The sequence below is a fragment of the Rhinolophus sinicus genome, chromosome 5 (assembly GCF_057876585.1).
Source record: "Rhinolophus sinicus isolate RSI-liver-muscle chromosome 5, RSI-T2T, whole genome shotgun sequence".
Taxonomy (NCBI): domain Eukaryota; kingdom Metazoa; phylum Chordata; class Mammalia; order Chiroptera; family Rhinolophidae; genus Rhinolophus; species Rhinolophus sinicus.
In genome coordinates, this window is record NC_142505.1 from 72,769,607 (window position 1) to 72,787,259 (window position 17,653).

General features: G+C 37.2%; 1 protein-coding gene across 3 annotated transcripts in view; it reads left to right on the top strand.

Annotated features, from left to right (window-relative positions):
* UIMC1 (ubiquitin interaction motif containing 1) overlaps positions 1 to 17,653 on the top strand; it is a 91,219-nt gene that overhangs the window by 31,533 nt on the left and 42,033 nt on the right. For 2 of the 3 annotated variants that reach the window (XM_074313429.1, XM_074313430.1), the window contains 4 exons: positions 6,782 to 6,906; positions 7,603 to 7,708; positions 8,022 to 8,761; positions 15,606 to 15,670. In XM_074313429.1, coding sequence (XP_074169530.1) covers positions 6,782 to 6,906; positions 7,603 to 7,708; positions 8,022 to 8,761; positions 15,606 to 15,670 — 1,036 coding nt within the window. The remainder of the gene's footprint in view (positions 1 to 6,781; positions 6,907 to 7,602; positions 7,709 to 8,021; positions 8,762 to 15,605; positions 15,671 to 17,653) is intronic. The other variant, XM_074313431.1, reaches the window with a different exon arrangement.

Sequence of the window (17,653 nt, forward strand, 5' to 3'; positions counted from 1 at the left end):
CGTCTAGAGGTGGCTGTCACTATGGTTAGATTTGTTGAAAGTACTCAACTTACTCAGACTTGAAAATTATTGATAATAGTTACTTTTTAAGATGCGATAATCTTTATCAATTGAAGTTAAGTTTTTGCCACCATTGGTAGACTGTTGGTCTGGTTGGTAAATCTGGATCTTTATAGTCAAATTGGGTTTTACTTGTTTATTTAGTCATGCTTTTTTTATCCAGTCTGACAGTCCTTTTTATCTTTTTATCTAGGCTGACAACTTCTTTTACATTCACAATTGTATTAAAATCTACCATTTTGAAAGCTGTTGATGTGTTCTGTTTCTTTTTCTGTCCTTTTTAGTATTTGCTGAGTATTATTTTATGATTCCATTTCACTTGTATTTGTATGTCTTTTAAAAATTTAGTAGTTCCCCTGGAGTTTACAATACACAAATTTAATAAATCACAGTCACCGTCAAATACTGTTAATTGCTTCACGTGTAGTGTAAAAGACTGTGTAACTCCCAATTACTTTCTGCCCTCTTTTGTGCTATTTTTGCAATATATTTTACTTTTGCTTATGTTATAAATACACAATACATTGATACTCTTTTGCTTTAGATAGTTGTCTTTTAGAGCAATGGAGATAAAAAATAAAGAATTGCGTACTTTTTGCTATCCCAAGGGCTATTTCTTTGCATAGATCCCAGTATCGTATTTTTTTTCTGCTGGAAGAGCTTCCTTTATCACTTCTTATAATGTAGACAAGTTGCTAATTCTCTTTTTGTTTGTGTGAGAAAGTCTTTATTTCTCCTTCTTTATGGTAATTGCTTTAAGATGTAACTCACCATGTAATTCATCATACAATGTATTCATCATTTAAAGTGTACAGTGGTTTTTGGTATATTAACAGTGTTGTGCAACCATCACCACGGTCTAATTCTAGAACATTTTCATCACCCCTAAAAGAAACCCCATACACTTAGCAGTCAGTCAAAACCCTCATTCCGCCCAACTCTAAGTAACTACTAAATCTGTTTTCCATCTCCATAGATTTGTCTGTTGTGGACATTTCCATATAAAGGAAATCTCATAATATGTGTTTTTTTGTGTGATTTCTTTTTTTCACTTAATGTTTTTAAGTTTATCCATGTTTTGTCTTGTGTCGGTACTTTATTCCTTTATTGTCAAATATTGTTCCAATATATTGCTATACCACATTTTTAAATGTATTATTTGATATACACTTGGGTTATTTCCTACTCGTTGGCTATTATGACTAAAGTTGCTGTGAACATTCATGTACAAGTTTTTGTGTGGACATAGGTTTTTATTCTTTGTGGTATATACTTAGGTGGAATTACTGGTTCATGTGGTAACTCACTATTTAATCATTTGAGAAACTGCCAGACTGCTCACTAAAGTGGCCACAGCGTGTTACGTTTCCACATTCCTGCCAAAACTACTAGTGCTACTTTTTGTTGTTATGGCCATGCTAGTGGGAATGTAGTGGTTGTGGTTTTTCATTTCCCTCATGACTAATGATGTTGAGCATCTTTTCATGTGCCTATTGGCCATTTGGCTATCATCTTTGGAGAAATGTCTATTCAGATCCTTTGCTCATTAAAAAATTTTTGTGTTAAAATACACATAACATAAAATACACTGTTTTAACCATTTAAAAATGTTTTTATCATGAAGTGGTGTTCAATTTTGTCAAATGCTTTCCCTATGTCTGCTGAGATGATTTGTGTGGGTTTTGTCTTTTATTCTTTTGATTTGGTGTATTAATTGATTTTCGTATGTTATATCAGCCTTGCATTTCTGAGATAAATTCTACTTTGAGGAACTCAGAAACTAAATGAAAACTCAATAAATGTATATTTCTCTCCACTCTTTTGCTTGCATGGTTTCTGTGAAGTCAGATGTAATTCTTATCTTTGTTTTTCTCTTTAGGTAAGATATTTTATCCTATGGCTTCTTTCAGAATTTCTTATGTTAGATTTTCCATAGTTTGAAAATGATGTGTCTAGGTGTAGGGGTTGTTTTTGTATGTTTTAAAAATTTTTTTACTATTTTTTGTTCTCTGAGCTTTCTGGGTCTAGGATTTAGTATTTGACATTAATTTGGGGGAAATTCTGAGTCATTGTTTCACATACTGCTATTGCTCTTCTCTTTCTTTTCCCTCTAGTAATTCCATTATGTGTTTGTTACTCATTTTGTAGTTGTCCCACAGTCCTTGGATAGTCTACTTTCTTTTCAGTCTTTGTTCTCTTTATTTCGTTTTGGCAGTTTCTATTACTATATCCTCAACCTCAGATTCTTTTCTCAGTTGTGTTCAATGTACTAATTGAAGACATTCTTCATTTCTGTTAGTGTGTTTTTGATCTGTAGCATTTCTTTTTGGTTGTTTCTTAGGATTTACATCTCTATTCACATTCCCCATCTGGCCTTGCATGCTCTCTACTTTATCCATTAGAGCCTTTTAGCATATTAATCATAGTTGCTTTAAATTCCCAGTCTGATAATCCCAACATCTCTACCACGTCTGGTTCTGATGATTACTCTGTTTTTTGTGTTTTTTTTTTGCCTTTTAGTGTGTCTTGTAATTTTTTCTTCATAGCTAGACATGATGTACCAGGTAAAAGAAACTACTGTAAATAGACCTTTTAGTAATGGGGGTAAGCTGAAGCATTTGATAGTTCTATGATTATGTCTCAGTCTTTCAGTGAGCCTGTGCCTCTGGACTGTGAACTTCACAAGTGTTTCCAGTTTTTTTTCCTTTCCCTCTTAGGTGGGACAGGATGGCTAGAGTAGGTTGGAGTTTGGTATTGCCCTTTTCCCGTGTCAGTTAGACTCTGATCAATTCAAGCTCTGGTTAACTAGTTTCTTTCCTTCTTTCTTTCTTTCTTTTTTTTTAACTAGTTTCTACTAGGACAGGTCTTGTTAAAAAGAACAGAGTACTCGGGCATATTTCACAATAGTTCCTTTTTCCCTCCCTGTGGGATGCTCAAGAGGAATTTCCCCCCATATTTATTGTGAGAACCTGGTTGAGCTCTTCAAGATAAAACTCACAAAAAAGTGTGGGGGCCCCCTATGAGAGTTCCCCTGGAGGTTTTAACTCTTAGAATTGTCCACACTGAGCCTCCAGCAATTTTTCAATTATAGTTTTCCTACGCTGGGACTGGTTTCTGTGGCAGTTTCCAGTATTGAATCTGCTCTGATAAGCCATGAGCCAGTATTCCCCTCTCTCTCCACCTTGGGGGCAGCAGTTTGTTCCAAGTTCTTTACATGTACAACCAGAAATCAGTGAGTAGTCCCCAATATACTCATTTAGCTTTTACACACTTTATCATTTTTATGCATTTATGATTAGCATTTTGGTAATTTCTGAGTCTCTTGAGTTAACATGCTGTAATTTATTTAACCATGCCTTGTTTTAGGCATTTAAGTCAGTGCTCTTATAGATAAGTGTAGTGAACATCTTTTTGTGTTTAGCACTTTTCTGTTTTTCAGTGATTGCTTAGGGTAAATTTCCAGAAGTGGTATTGCTTTGTTTGAGAATGTGCATCTGTAAGGGTTATGACACAGTGCCTTTTTGCTTTCAAAAGTGTCTTATAAATTTACATTGTAACTGACAACATATAGGTATATCAGTTTTACCACAGTTGCAGAGTTATATCTGTTTTAGAAAAGAAAGTTCATAGGAAAAGATTTGGGTGGGAAAATAATTTAGGTTGTATGTTTTTTTGTTATATGAAATATTTTTTCAGCCATTTTAAATACTCACAAGTTATATTACAGGTTCTCTTGATATGTACTATCTGGTCTGTGTTCTGGATTGTTAACAGTCTGTTTGCACATCTCAGTGGGAGGCCACCCTGAATGTTGGGAAATGTTAATCTTCATAAATTTTGACCAGCGTAATCAGCTTCACACCAATTGTGTACTGCTCTGTTTAGCTTAGCAGAATCATTTCATAAGCCAAATGGAGCCAGTTCAGTTGGAGAGTCTAAGGTTGATACTTGCTGACAGTTTCCTTAAGGAAGCATGCTCCCAGGTGGGGTTCCAATTTGTTTTTATATAGTAGAGAGGTCAGGTAAAATGTTTTAATTAACAGTGATGTTTATTGGATTTTAGTCTCAGATTAAGGTTGATAAGTGAGAATAAGAGACAGTAACTAATAAATGAGTATCTTTTTAACTCTGATTTAATTCTGATTGATTTAATTCTGAGTGGTTAAGGTAAATTTGTAATGGTAGCTTTGTCAAGTTTTGTGGCTGTGTGCTGTCAGTAAAATATACATAAAATGACTTAGATAATCTGAATTAAAGGTTTGGGTTTCATTAATATGTAACGAATAAATTAATTATTACTAGTAACAATTATTGAGTACCAATGTGCCAAGTAGTATTCTAAGTGTTTTTTCTTTATTTTTAATTGGGGAAGGGGGGAACAGGACTTTATTGGGGAACAGTGTGTACTTCCAGGCCTTTTTTCCAAGTCAAGTTGTCCTTTCAGTCTTAGTTGTGGAGGGCGCAGCTCAGCTCCAGGTCCAATTGCCGTTGCTAGTTGCAGGGTGCACAGCCCACCATCCCTTGTAGGAGTCGAAACCGGCAACCTTGTGGTTGAGAGGACGCGCAGGCGGCGGAGCCCACCATCCCTTGTGGGACTCGAGGAATTGAACTGGCAACCTTGTGGTTGAGAGCCTACTGGCCCACGTGGGAATTGAACCGGCAGCCTTCGGAGTTTGGAGCATGGAGCTCTAACTGCCTGAGCCACCGGGCCGGCCCCCAAGTTGTCAAATTTATTGGCATAAAACTGTCTGTGTTATTCCCTTCTTATTGTTATTTTCCTGACTGTAGAATCTGTGGTGATGTATCTCCTCTTTCATTCCTGATATTGTTAATTTGTGGTTTCTTTTTTTACCTTGATAAGTCTACTTAGAGTTTTATAAATTTTATTGACCTTTTCATAGAACCAATTTTGTTTCTAATTTTTTTTCTCTAGTGTATGTCATCTTCTGTTTTGTTGATTTCTGCTCTTTATATTTGTTTCTACTTACTTTGGGTTAATTTCACTCTTTATTTTCTAGTTTCTTAAAGTGGGAGGCTTTTGGATCACTGATTTTAAACTTTTCTAATATGATCCTGTAAAGCTATACATTTCTCTTTAAACATTGTATTAGGTGCATCCCACAAATTTTGATGTTTTCATTCTCATTAAAGTTATTTCAAATTCCATTGTGTGCATTTTTTAATGTTTGGATTCAATTTTAGGGATCCCTCATCCTTATTGATTTTATTTTACTTTTTAAAAATATGTATAACATTTGCATGATTCTGTAAGTCTCAAAGATACACGAAAAGGTATAGTCAGAGAAGAGTCACTCCCTCTTACCCCTTTCACCTGTTCCCAATTGCATGTAGGTAACCATGTGGATTGGTTTCTGACTTACCCTGCTTGTGTCATTTTTTTTGCAAAAACAAACAGGTGTATGTATTTTTAAAAATTTCTCCTTTCTTACACAAAAGGTAGCATACTATATATATATATATATATATACTCTTTTGTACTTTGCTTTTTTTTCTTTTTCCCTTTAACCTAATATCGTTTTGAAATCATTCTATTCCTGGTCTATAGATATCTTTCTGATTCTTTTTTTACAGTTATATGTATGTGTACCAGAGTTTGTTTAAGCATTGTCCTATGTGGGTCAGTAAGTAGATTCCACTATTTTATAAATTCAAACAATGCTGTGATGAAAAATGCAGTGCTCATTTACTTTTCTTCTAATTAGAAGTCTATCTTTAGAGTAAATTGCTGGAATTGGTTTTGCTGGGTCATATATGTAGTTTGTTAGACATTGCCAAAATCCTGTCCATGTGCATTATACAAAATGGTGATATTCTGTCATTTCTTTTACATTTTTATTAGCTGGAATAATTTTTTTAAAGAGAAACTTCTCTTCATCTATTTCGTTACCCAGTAGTATAGCTTGTGTTAGAAGAGTAGAACAAAAACTTGATTCTCTATTCTTTTATTTATCAGTTTTCAAAATAATTGATTCACTAACATTCTTCAACAATGACCAGTTGTGTTTTTTTTAAGTGTCATGAACTTACAGATTTAAACATATTTAATGTATTTTAATTTACTGCATTCCTTATTTTTATTGATGTTCGTTCCAGTTGTTCCATTTTTGACCAGTAAGAACCTTTTTAAGTTGACTGTTAAATCTTTTGATATGACCCTAGTAGTGTCTGATAGATTTCTTTGCTCACAGGTACGACATATTCTAGTTCATCTTCTACATTTCTAGCTCCAGACTTGGAATCAGCCATTTCTCCAAGATACCCCAGTTACTTTTAGTGGAAAATGGTGTTTGTAGATCACATTTTGGTCAGTAAGGATGGTCTTTTCTACTGGGTAAATAAGAGGATACTGAAGACTAAAATGGTTCTGATTGAGCATAAAGCAGTGTGATATGTAACAAAAAGTGCTGGAGTGGAAGTTCATCTGTTTATTCATTCACCAAATAATTGACAGTAAACAAAATAAGCAAGAACTTGGCCTTCACGGGATCTCCGTCTAATTAATCCAAGATTCTTGTTGTAACTTCTGCTACTGATCTTGGCCAACACCTTACCTTTTGGGGCTTTCCTTGTTTATAAGATTATAAAATTGTATTAAATGGTCTGTAGTGTCTTCACTTGAGAAGTTTAATAATTCTGTTTCTTGCCTCTATGCTTATTCATTGTTTGTTGTGTCCCTCCCCTCTCCCCTATCCTCTTACAGAAATGACAGAAGACGAGCAGTTTGCTCTGGCTCTCAAAATGAGTGAGCAGGAAGCTAGGGAGGTGAACAGCCAGGAGGAGGAGGAAGAGGAGCTCTTGAGGAAAGCCATTGCGGAAAGCCTTAATGTAAATATGCTGTGTTGAAACAGTTTATGAGGATTGATAAGCGATATTCTATTACTTCTGTGGTGTTATGGGGGTTTCAACTAATAGTTCCCATAATAATTTTTAAAGCCCATGTTGAATTGTTGGTGAACCCAATTTGAAGTGTTTTGTTAATTCTATGTGAAAGAGTTTTCTTCCACCTTACAGATTTTCAGTCTATGGCTTAAGAGAGCCGTAGTAGTTGGCAGCTTCTGAAAAGAGTTACCGATTACCAAGAAACCAAAAGGGGCAAGATAAGATGCTTGCCTCCCGTTTTGTGGGGAGAGCAAAGGGAATGAGAACCAGAGGGGGGTTATGGAGAGAAAGAATGGACAGTTTTAAATTTTTTCAAATAATGTTAAATGATGATATGAATACTCGTATGTGTAATTGAAATTATTTTAAATGTGAAGGATATTTGTCGATGGTAAGTCCAGAGCCATTTATGCCATCCACTTCTCTGTATTAGAAAGGGGTTTAGTATAGTGATCTAATACAGCACTTTGCACATAGTAAACAGTCAGTACACATTGTGGAATTCATTTGAACTGAGCATCTGCATTTTAAAGAGGAGACTCTCTTAGGGACAGTGGCCTCCCGTTTTTGTCCTTCCCGTGACCCTTCATGTATAGCTGTTGTAATAATAAACCTGGTCTGGTGTGGGATCACTTGTTTCAGAGTTGCCGGCCTTCTGATGCTTCTGCTACCAGATCTCGACTTCTGGCCACTGGACCATCTTCACAATCCCACCAAGAGAAAACCACAGACTCTGGGACCACTGAAGGCATGTCTCCCTGTTTTGACTCCTTGCACTCATCAAGTAGAACCATATCACAGGGATCTCATACTGAGACTAGATATACAGAAATTCCAGAAATTCCTTGGGTGGTATTAAAGAGGTTAAATCAGAAAGTAGTTGAGGTCTCACTAATATCCAGCATACTTTCATCTCCAAGGAAAAACCAACATTTGGTTAAACCCAAAGAAGAGCCTTTTTTTAACTCACATTATGTAATTCTTGGTAAGTGAGAACTTACCAAGCCCTCTTAATAAAAAACAGTTTGTCCTTAGCCTTACTTTTTCTCAAATACCTACAGGCATATGGCAGCTGGTACCTCCATCACTGTTTAAAGGCTCACATATCAGTCAGGGAAACGAGGCTGAGGAAAGAGAGGAGCCTTGGGACCACACTGAAAACACTGAAGAGGAGCCGGTCTCTGGCAGCTCAGGAAGCTGGGACCAGTCAAGCCAGCCAGTGTTTGAGAATGAGAACGTTAAATGTTTTGACAGATGTACTGGCCACTTGGCTGAGCACACACAGTGTGGGAAGCCACAGGAAAGTACTGGGAGGGGTTGTGCTTTTCACGAAGCTGCACCGGGTAGGGGGGACACATCTAAGCACTGTCTGCCTACCTCAGTGGATGCCAAAGGTCTCCAGGACAGTGGGGGCACTGTGCACTACTTCTGGGGTATTCCATTCTGTCCTGCTGGAGTAGACCCCAACCAATACACCAAGGTCATTCTCTGCCAGTTGGAGGTTTACCAAAAGAGCCTGAAAATGGCTCAGAGGCAGCTCTTTAAAAAAAAAGGATTTGGGGAACCAGTGTTACCTAGACCTCCTTCTCTGACCCAGAATGAATGTGGCCAAGGAGATCAGGCTAGTGAAAAAAATGAAGGCATCTCAGAAGATATGGGAGATGAAGACAAAGAGGAGGAGAGGCAGGAGTCTAGGGCATCTGTCTGGCACTCAAAAACCAAGGATTTCCAAGAAAGCCCAATTAAAAGCTTGAAAGAGAAACTTTTGTTGGAGGAAGAACCAACAACCAGTCATGGTCAGGTAAGGGTCGGTGATGCTGTGATTAGGATGATTTATTCACAGATTAAACGAAGATTTTAGCTATCTGTTATTTTTATGATCTTCCCCTTTATTTTTTTTTTCCCTCCCTTCTTCCGCCTCCCCTCCCTGCCACACACACTCAGGTTCAAGCCGTTGTTTCTTAGTCTAGTTGTGTAGGACACAGCTCCCTGGCCCATGCTGGTGTTATGAGCCTTGCGCTCCCCCGGCTGAGGCAGTCAGTTGCCAGTTGTTGGTAGGCCGCTCAGAGCAGCTCAGGGCAGCTCTTTCTGGCTGCCCACGATGGCTGCCAGCCACTCATACTGGCTGCCGGCTGCTCATGGCAGCACACAGCAGCTCACAATGGTTGCCGGCCACTGACCCGGCTACCAGCCACTCACCGCGGCGCACAGCAGCCCGCCGCAACACTCAGCCGCCAGACAGCTCACGCCCACCTCAGGCTGCTCATGGCAGCCCAGCTCCAGGGAGAGCTGTTGTTCACAGTCTTAGCTGTAGAGGGCGCAGCTCACTGGTCCATGTGGGAATCGAACTGGTGACCTCAGCGTTAGGAGCAGGGTGCTCCAACCACCTGAGCCACTGGGCCGGCACCTTCTTTATTTTTAATGTAACATACTGTGGAAAATTAGGAAAGTACAGAAGAGTTTAAAGAAAAATTACCTATAATCCCAGCACCAAGAGGCAGTTATTATTTGTATACATATAAAAATAGCTTTTATTTTTAAGTTTTCAACAAAATGAAGACTCTTTTGTATAAGCTTTGTTCTTCCCCCCCCCCCACTTAAATAGTTTATCTTAGGTCTTTTCCTATTAACTATGTTTGAAGACATTCTATCATATGGATGCACCATATTTGTCTTTTGTGCTTTAAAATTTTTGTTTCTAAAAAGTTAAATTTTGAATGGGTAATAATGTTCACATGGCTCAAAATTTAAAAAAGATATAAATAAATCGTTGGTCTCTTACTCCCATCCCCAGCCAACCAGTTCCCCTCTGTGGCGTCAACTTTTATTACTAGTTTCTAGTATATCCTTCCAAGATATTTCATGTAGTAGAATCAACTTTTACACAGAGCATAGCATACTCTACACATTATTATGCCTTTTTCATTTAATATCTCTATGACATCTTCCATAACACTACATAAAGAATTTCCTTTTTTGGGTGTATAATATGTTGGATAAATATTTTATCCAGTGCTTCTATAGGTGGACATTTAGGTTGTTTCTAATATTTTTACTATTAAAAACACTACTGCAGTGGTTACTCTTGTTCAGAAGATTTTTTTCATTCACATGGGAGATATTTGTAGAATAATTTGTTGTAGATGTAATTGGATTAAAGTATATATGTGTTTATAGTTTTGTTATCTGTTGTCAAATTGTCTTCCATAGAGGTTGTATAAATGTATACTCACTGCAATGTATGATGCGTACGAGCTTACCCATACTCATACCCGTACAGTATTACCAGGGTCTCTTGATCTTTGTTAATCTGAGAGAGAAAAAATACCTCAGTGCAGTCTAACTTGTCATTTTTCTTACTACGTGTGTAGTTGAGACTCATTTGTATTTTCTTTTCTGTGTTTTAGATATTGTGGGCATTTTTCTTTTCTGACAATCTTTTGCTTAGTGGTTTGTAGGCATTCTTTGTGTGTTAGGGAAGTGGTCCTTTGTAACTGGAAGTAGAGGTAGTTTTGCAGTTTATTCTTTCCTCCACATAATGGTTTATTTCTGATTTTGCTTGTGGTGACCTTCTTTACTGAAAACAGTCCCTTGTTTGGGGACAGTTAGGTTGCCTTGTCATTTTCTGACATCTAGGTTATGTTATATGTGAAAGCTTATATTTATTTACTGAAAACAGTCCTTGATTTGGGGACACTTAGGTTGCCTTTTTTGTCGTTTTCTGACATCTAGGTTATATCTGAAAGCTTATTAATTGTTTTCTCTGAGTATTATAAAAGCAATCATATAATTTCAAACTCTATAAACTATAAATATAAAGACTACTCTGTTTTGTGACTATACTTTTTTGTTGCTATTGCTGTTACTGGACTCTTGAGTTTTGGTTTGGTTTTGCTGTTACCCTATTTGTTCTGTCTCTTATGATAAGGGTTCAAGAAATGGTAGCTGTGAGAAATTTCATAATAGTGTACAGAGCATGGATTTGGAGTTGAAATTTTGACATTTTTGTTTTTGTAACTGGGTGCCTTTTAGCAAGCCATTTAACCTCTGAAGCTCAGTTTTTACATGTATAAAATCATATCTTTCATTAGTTTTAATGATTAAAGTGAATTATGTAAAATTCCTAGTACAATGCTTAGGACACTCAGTAAATGGTAGTTTGCTCTAAGGGACCAGAAGGTCATCCGTTAAGAGTAACCTATGGGAATCATTCTTCATTCACATTATACAAAGATTACTGTATGGGAAGAGAAAGCATTTTTCTTCACAGTTCTTCTAGTGACTTGCCTCTTTTCCAAAGGAAAGTTAGGTTATGCTTATGATAACATCTTTTGTTTCTTAGTTCTTTGCAATTTAGAGACGCTTTCCCTTAAAAGAATAAATTAACTCCACTGAGTTAACACAATGATTTATTGTAATTCAAGTTGTTAGCTTGAAAGATCCCAGGGGCCAGAGTTCTAGAGCATATAGACTTGTGTCAAGTTCCAAAGTTTGAAAACAGTGCCTTTGGAATAGCGTGGACGTGGTCACAACCTAGTGACTGGCCTTATTAGACTGAAGTTCTTACTTCATGAACAGGCCACCAAATACTACAAATAGTATTATTAATTGCTGCTATTTGGCTACAACTAACCAAATCATGATAGCTTAATTAAAACGAGGACTTTATTATAAGGAAACAGGGTGCCTCATAAATTTTGAAACAGGATGGTACCCAAGCCTGGAGAAGGTACTGGGTCTAGAAAATCATCTGTAATTTTTCTGTATCTCAGTGCTAAATTGTATCTGCTTCAGCTTTCTCCTTGCAGACCATCTTCCTTTGCTTCTCTGTTTCACGTGGTATAATAGTGGAAAACACTGATTGTCCAGCTCCCAAACTTAAGTACAGTTTACAGGAGATTTACTCTCTTCCAGTTCCAATTTCAAATGTCTAGAAAAGGACTTATGGCCCATTTGAGGTTAACAGCCCTCACCATCCCAGTTGGGTGTGGCCTGAAGGGGTATGTGTCAAATTGTACGAATGACTATGAGCCCACTGCTCTAACGTAATGGAAGGAATGAGGGGCCGTCCTCAGTAAAAGGAGACCAGGCTGACAACATAGTAGGTATCCATTGTAATCATTAAAATTAATTGTAGAAATCACTTAGAATTATTGAAAAATGCTGAAAAGTTTGAAGAGTGAAGTTGAGAGCACCCACAGTTCTACTATCCAGTGATGTATTCCTTCGTCTTTTTTTCTATACCTATATTTTGTATGGTTTCGATTATATTTTTATATTTTTGTATTTTAAAGTAAAAACATTATTTAAACATTGCCTTGTGATATTAAAATTATTTATAGATTTCATTTTTAATGACTACCTAATATTCTGGCCTATGATTTACCATAATATTTTAACCATTTTCCTTTTGTTGGATGTTTTGGTTGTGATAAACGTCTTTCTAAATAAAACTTTTCTTTATTTAAAACTAGTGTCCTTAGGGGTAGGGAACCAGAAAAATGTGGGTGAGAGTTATGAACATAAAACAAACAAAAAAAAGACCTGCTATTTATTGCCAGATTGCTTTTCAGAAAGGTTGCTCAGATTTGTACTCCTTCCTTCCAACAATGTATGAGACTGCCTACTTCACTTTAGCCTTGCCAACATAGAATAGTATCTTTAAAAAACAAAAGAAATAAACTTACTAATTTTATAGGCAAATAATGAAGGCATTAACGATTGTAATTTCACCTCTTGTACTTGATCTTTTGCATTCAGGAACTGTGGGTAGAAATAATTTGTTTTTTGTTTTGTTTTTTCTTTAAAGTTTATTGGGGCGACAATTGTTAGTAAAGTTACATAGATTTCAGGTGTACAATTCTGTAATACATTAATGTATATCTCACATTGTGTGTTGAGAGAATTTGTTTTTATTAAACATTTTCTATTGATTTTGGCTTCGCTGAAGCTGCCCATTTTTGAGACTACTTGGTTGATAGAGGTAGCAAGACAGTCCCGGGACTCAGAAAAACATTCACCCTGGGACACATTGTTTATATGAGGGTTGTAAAAGCTTTACAATCAGAGGGGAACTGGTTTCTGGCATCACTGAGGTCATAGGGAAGTTGTTAATGCAAAGGTCATCTTGATGTCTGTATAGCAGGGAGGTGGAGGGCTAGTAAATTGATGTAGTGAATACTTTTTAGTATCTTAATTTTTCAGTCCTGATACTGGAATTTGTTTCCCAGAAATGACCAAATTGTGTGGGGGTATGAGAGCTGACTGACTAACCAAACTTCAAGCTGACATGTACACCAAATGACAGTTTGTTAATTTATTATGGAAGAGACATTTTCAGTGATCACAATACTCAGGTACACCATCTAGTGTCCTTCCTCTGGGATGAGGTGTGTGCAACCTGAAATAGTAATCAGAAAATAGAAATTTTAAGGGATGATTCAACTAGTTTATGGAAAGACCTGATTAGCGACCAGTGCTTGACAACAGAGGACATTTCTATGTGTCTGTTTACTTTCACTTCCCAGGCCGTGGTGTTGAAGACACTGCTTGATTCTGGATCTTTGGATTTTTCCTTTAAGATGTTTTGCAAACTACCCTTTTTCCATTAACATTATTTCTTCAGGCAGAGTGTTATGTTTTGATTAGGCCACAGTTTCCTTAAAGTTACATTCCTAGCATGCTCGAGGTATAAGTTTAGAAATTAAAAATGATTTAATGAAGTAAAGACATTCTTGGGATATGTTGAAATGGTTGGGAAGAAGAGTAAAACAATATAACCGTGGTGGTTAAAGCATGGATTTTGGACTCAGACAGGTCCTAGTTCTACTTTTCACCAACTCCGTAATTTTGGGCAAATTATTTAAACCTGTCAAAATTGTACTTTCCTCATTTCTAAAATAATTTAATGGTTTTTGTCTCAAAAGTTTCTTGTGAGGATTAAAGGAGATAATGCATGTAAGTGATTAGCAAGAGCCTGGCTTATAATTGGTGTACAATAATTTTAAAAAAATGTACTCTGGGGAAGGTAGAGATATGCTTTAGCCGAAGGTGGAGGCGGAAATGAAGGTATCTTATACCTTAATGCAGGGGTGTCCAAACTTTTTTCAACGTTTTTTACCAAGGACCATATGCGGTAAAATACACAAACAGCCGGGCCACTCACTCGAGGTGAAGTACATACTGCTTCACCTGGTTTATTTAAGTTAACTAAATATATTTTTGGAATTGGTTGCAGGCCAATTAACAATGGATTGCGGACCGCAGTTGGCCCGTGGGCCGCAGTTTTGACACCCCTGCCTTAATGCCTTGATTCTTCTCAAGCAAGTCATTCTAAGAAGGCTATTAAATGGACACTAGGTGTCAGTATTTACCTTTTTTGAGATTTCAGGAATGAAACTGTCACTACCGAGTTAAAACAAATAGGTGAAGTATTTATTGCTGTTGTATTTTAGTCCATTTGACAGTTTTGTTGAACCCTTATTTTTCATAATGGCTACATTCCTGATCATTGTACAGCTTTATCTTCCCTTTGACTGAAGGGATTCCGTTTTTTTAGTTTATTTCATCATTTACCAGAGTGGTAGATGCCTAACTTGTTTAGGTTATTTATATCCTGTTAGGAGAACCTGTAAACTTCAGCCAGTAGCTTTTCATCTGTTGGAAGAATCCTCACAGCCCAGGCACTTCCTCAGAAGTCCACCTACGTAGGCAGTAGCTGCCTTCTCTGTGCTCTTCTGTGTAACTCCATTTAATGAGTTGACATTTGTACCAACTCTACCATGAATCAAAGAAAATGATCTTTTCCTTATCCACTCTCTACTTGTTATGTTTCTTAAAAGATATCCCTGCAGCTAGATACCAAAACCATAGTGGCAGATTTGTAGCAAAAGAATCTTGCTTTTCTTCTTTAAAGTTTATTGGGGCGACAATTGTTTATAAAGGTACATAGATTTTAGGTGTACAATTCTGTAATACATTATCTATATCTCACACTTTGTGTTCACCACCCAGAGTCAGTTCTCTTTCCATCACCATATATTAGACCCCCTTTACCCTCTTCTAGAGCCCTGCTCCCCTCTCCCCACTTGCCTTCTGGTAACCCGAAAGGAATCTTTAGGACCTTCCCTTTAGGATATTCTTTTACGACTTGGTTGTGCCCAGAGAGTCTTTTGTGGATTGCACTGTTTTTCCCAACTCAGTATTTCCATTGAAAACTGGACTTTTCTCTCTGTTTCTTCCTTCCACAACCGAAGCTTTATAACTGCTTTTCTGAAGTCAGTTCATTTGACTGACCAATTAATATTTATGTTTTGCATTTTACAAAGTACATAGCATATCTTATTTAATTCTCACAGTAACACTCTGTGAGGCAATCATTAATACCCATTTTAAGATGAGGCCACAAATTCAAATGTGACTTACCCAAGATTATAAAGTTAGTAGGTGATTCACCTATAATTTAAATCTCAGTCTTCTGACTCCACAGGATATGTTCTTCTTACTGAAACTTACTGATTTTATATAAAATGTTTTTTCTTATTGCCAGTTGCTGAGTGATAATGTCGAACAATTAATTAAAAAAAATAGGAGAGAAACTAGTCATCTGTGCCTTTATATTTATAACGTTACATATTTCTTTGCAGTCTTCCCAAGGGCTATTTGTTGAAGAAACTTCTGAAGAAGGAAACTCTGTACCTGCCTCACAAAGGTAAGATTATACGTTGTTATGGGTCGGAATTCTCCGATGGTGCCAGAATAAGAGAGATAAACCACATGAGTGAGACTGTATAGGGACAGCTTGCCAGGGATTTTTTTTTTTTAGCTCGTTATAAGCACAGACTAGGAGAAATCATTATCTCTCAGTTCTCAAATATGCATCTCACAGAAGCCTAGACTATTTGGGTAAAAGAAATCTGGGTTTTTCTTGTTGGTTTTCTTGTTCAATCCAGCCATCTTGGCACAATCCCATTTACACTATTCCCTGAAAAGTGATTATATCCTGCTACTCTCTTAACTATGCTAGCTTCCTACCGTGTTTCCCTGAAAATAAGACCTAACCGGAAAATAAGCCCTAGTGTGATTTTTCAGGATGACATCCCCCAAGTGTAAGCTCTAATGCATCGTTTGGAGCAAAACTTAATGTAAGACCCGGTCTTATTTTCGGGGAAACATGGTGTGCCAATTTGAAGGTTTTAAACTGATTTCTTTATGCTCCTTCTCGTCCTTATATTCCTTTTGTTTCCTCTGCTTATGCTAATTTTATCTGCATATCCAAAACATGCACATTCTTTAAGTCTACTCTTAAGACTTACCTCCTCTTTGAAGCCTTCATGTTATTCAGGCCACACAGAACCTGTGTGACTCCCACTCTCGTGCCTATGCCACTTTCATTCTGATTGTATCTCATCTTCCCTTTAAATGGGTATTTGCATTACCTCCTCAGTTAATCTCGATGATTGATTAATGGGGGTTTTCCATCTTAGGTCTTCTCGCTTTAATTACATATAATAGTTGACGGGTTACAAACTGCACTATTAACCAGATCAGGCTTCCAGTTACTTTCCCCTTTATCCAGTAGTTGAGCTTTGGGGATTACTCAAGAGCTTAATCTTATGTTGAGTGACCTTCATCTCCCACATGGAAGTTGAGGCCCAGTTGCCATTTGCTGGAATTTAGTTGGTGTTCCTAGGCTTTTGGTTAAGTTAATAGTAGTAGCTCTTCCTGAGCTGAAGAATATGGTTTTGGTTTGATTCTCCTGCTGTTGAGACAGTTTTGGAAGTGGTTTTAACTGGAGTAGGCATTCTGCTTCCCGCAGGCTTCTCTGCTTTGTTGTAGGGAGCCTTGTGCAGAGCAGATGTAGGTTTTAATAAATGATTATATGCTTTGTCACCAGGAGAGAGTTGGAATTGCAGGCAATGCGGTTTGACTTCAAATTGATTAGCCCATTTTATAAATGTCAGCAAATTGTTTTGTGATGGACCTTTGAATAGAGCCCTAATGTTACATGCAGAGTAAACTGTGTCTGGCTTGGGTTTATAACAAATGCTATGAGATGTTTTATTTAGAGAGAGAAATCACTTGTGGTTTCCTATCAGGATTTAGTTATTTATCATGACTCAGTCGTGGTTATTTTCTCTTCTCTGTGCTTCGGGGTTGATGTGAGGGTTTGCATCCTCATACAGACGTGATCAAACTAATCGTGAAAGGTCTGACGCATGAGAGGGCTTGATAGCTCAGATGCTCAGATTTCTCAGCCTTCTGTCCTGTGTCGGGAAGAGATGGCATTCCATGAGCAGGCAGGGTAAACCCGAAGGCCGGATGAGGGGAGCCATTGATAATTACGTTCTTCTCAGAAGACATAGTCCACTTGTGTGGGCAGATTTTCGCTGTAGGGCAATTTGGAACTGTATCTTATTTTTGTTGCTTGGAAAGCCACATCTTGAGATAAAGAAGATATTTAACTGCAAGGTGCAGGAAAAGCTCATGTGTTGTCAGGAGAATCTCCATATCTTCTCTTATGAGTTTATAGATATCTAGCCTTCAAAAGGCTCAGCTGGAGGCTATGAAACACCTTGGATATCTTCATATAGGAGTGGAGTTTTTGTCTTCTGTGGTTTCATAGATAGTCCTTACCTTTCACCCTTCCTTTGCAAAGACTCCAAAAGGGGGTTTCTTTTCATTCAGTGATTTT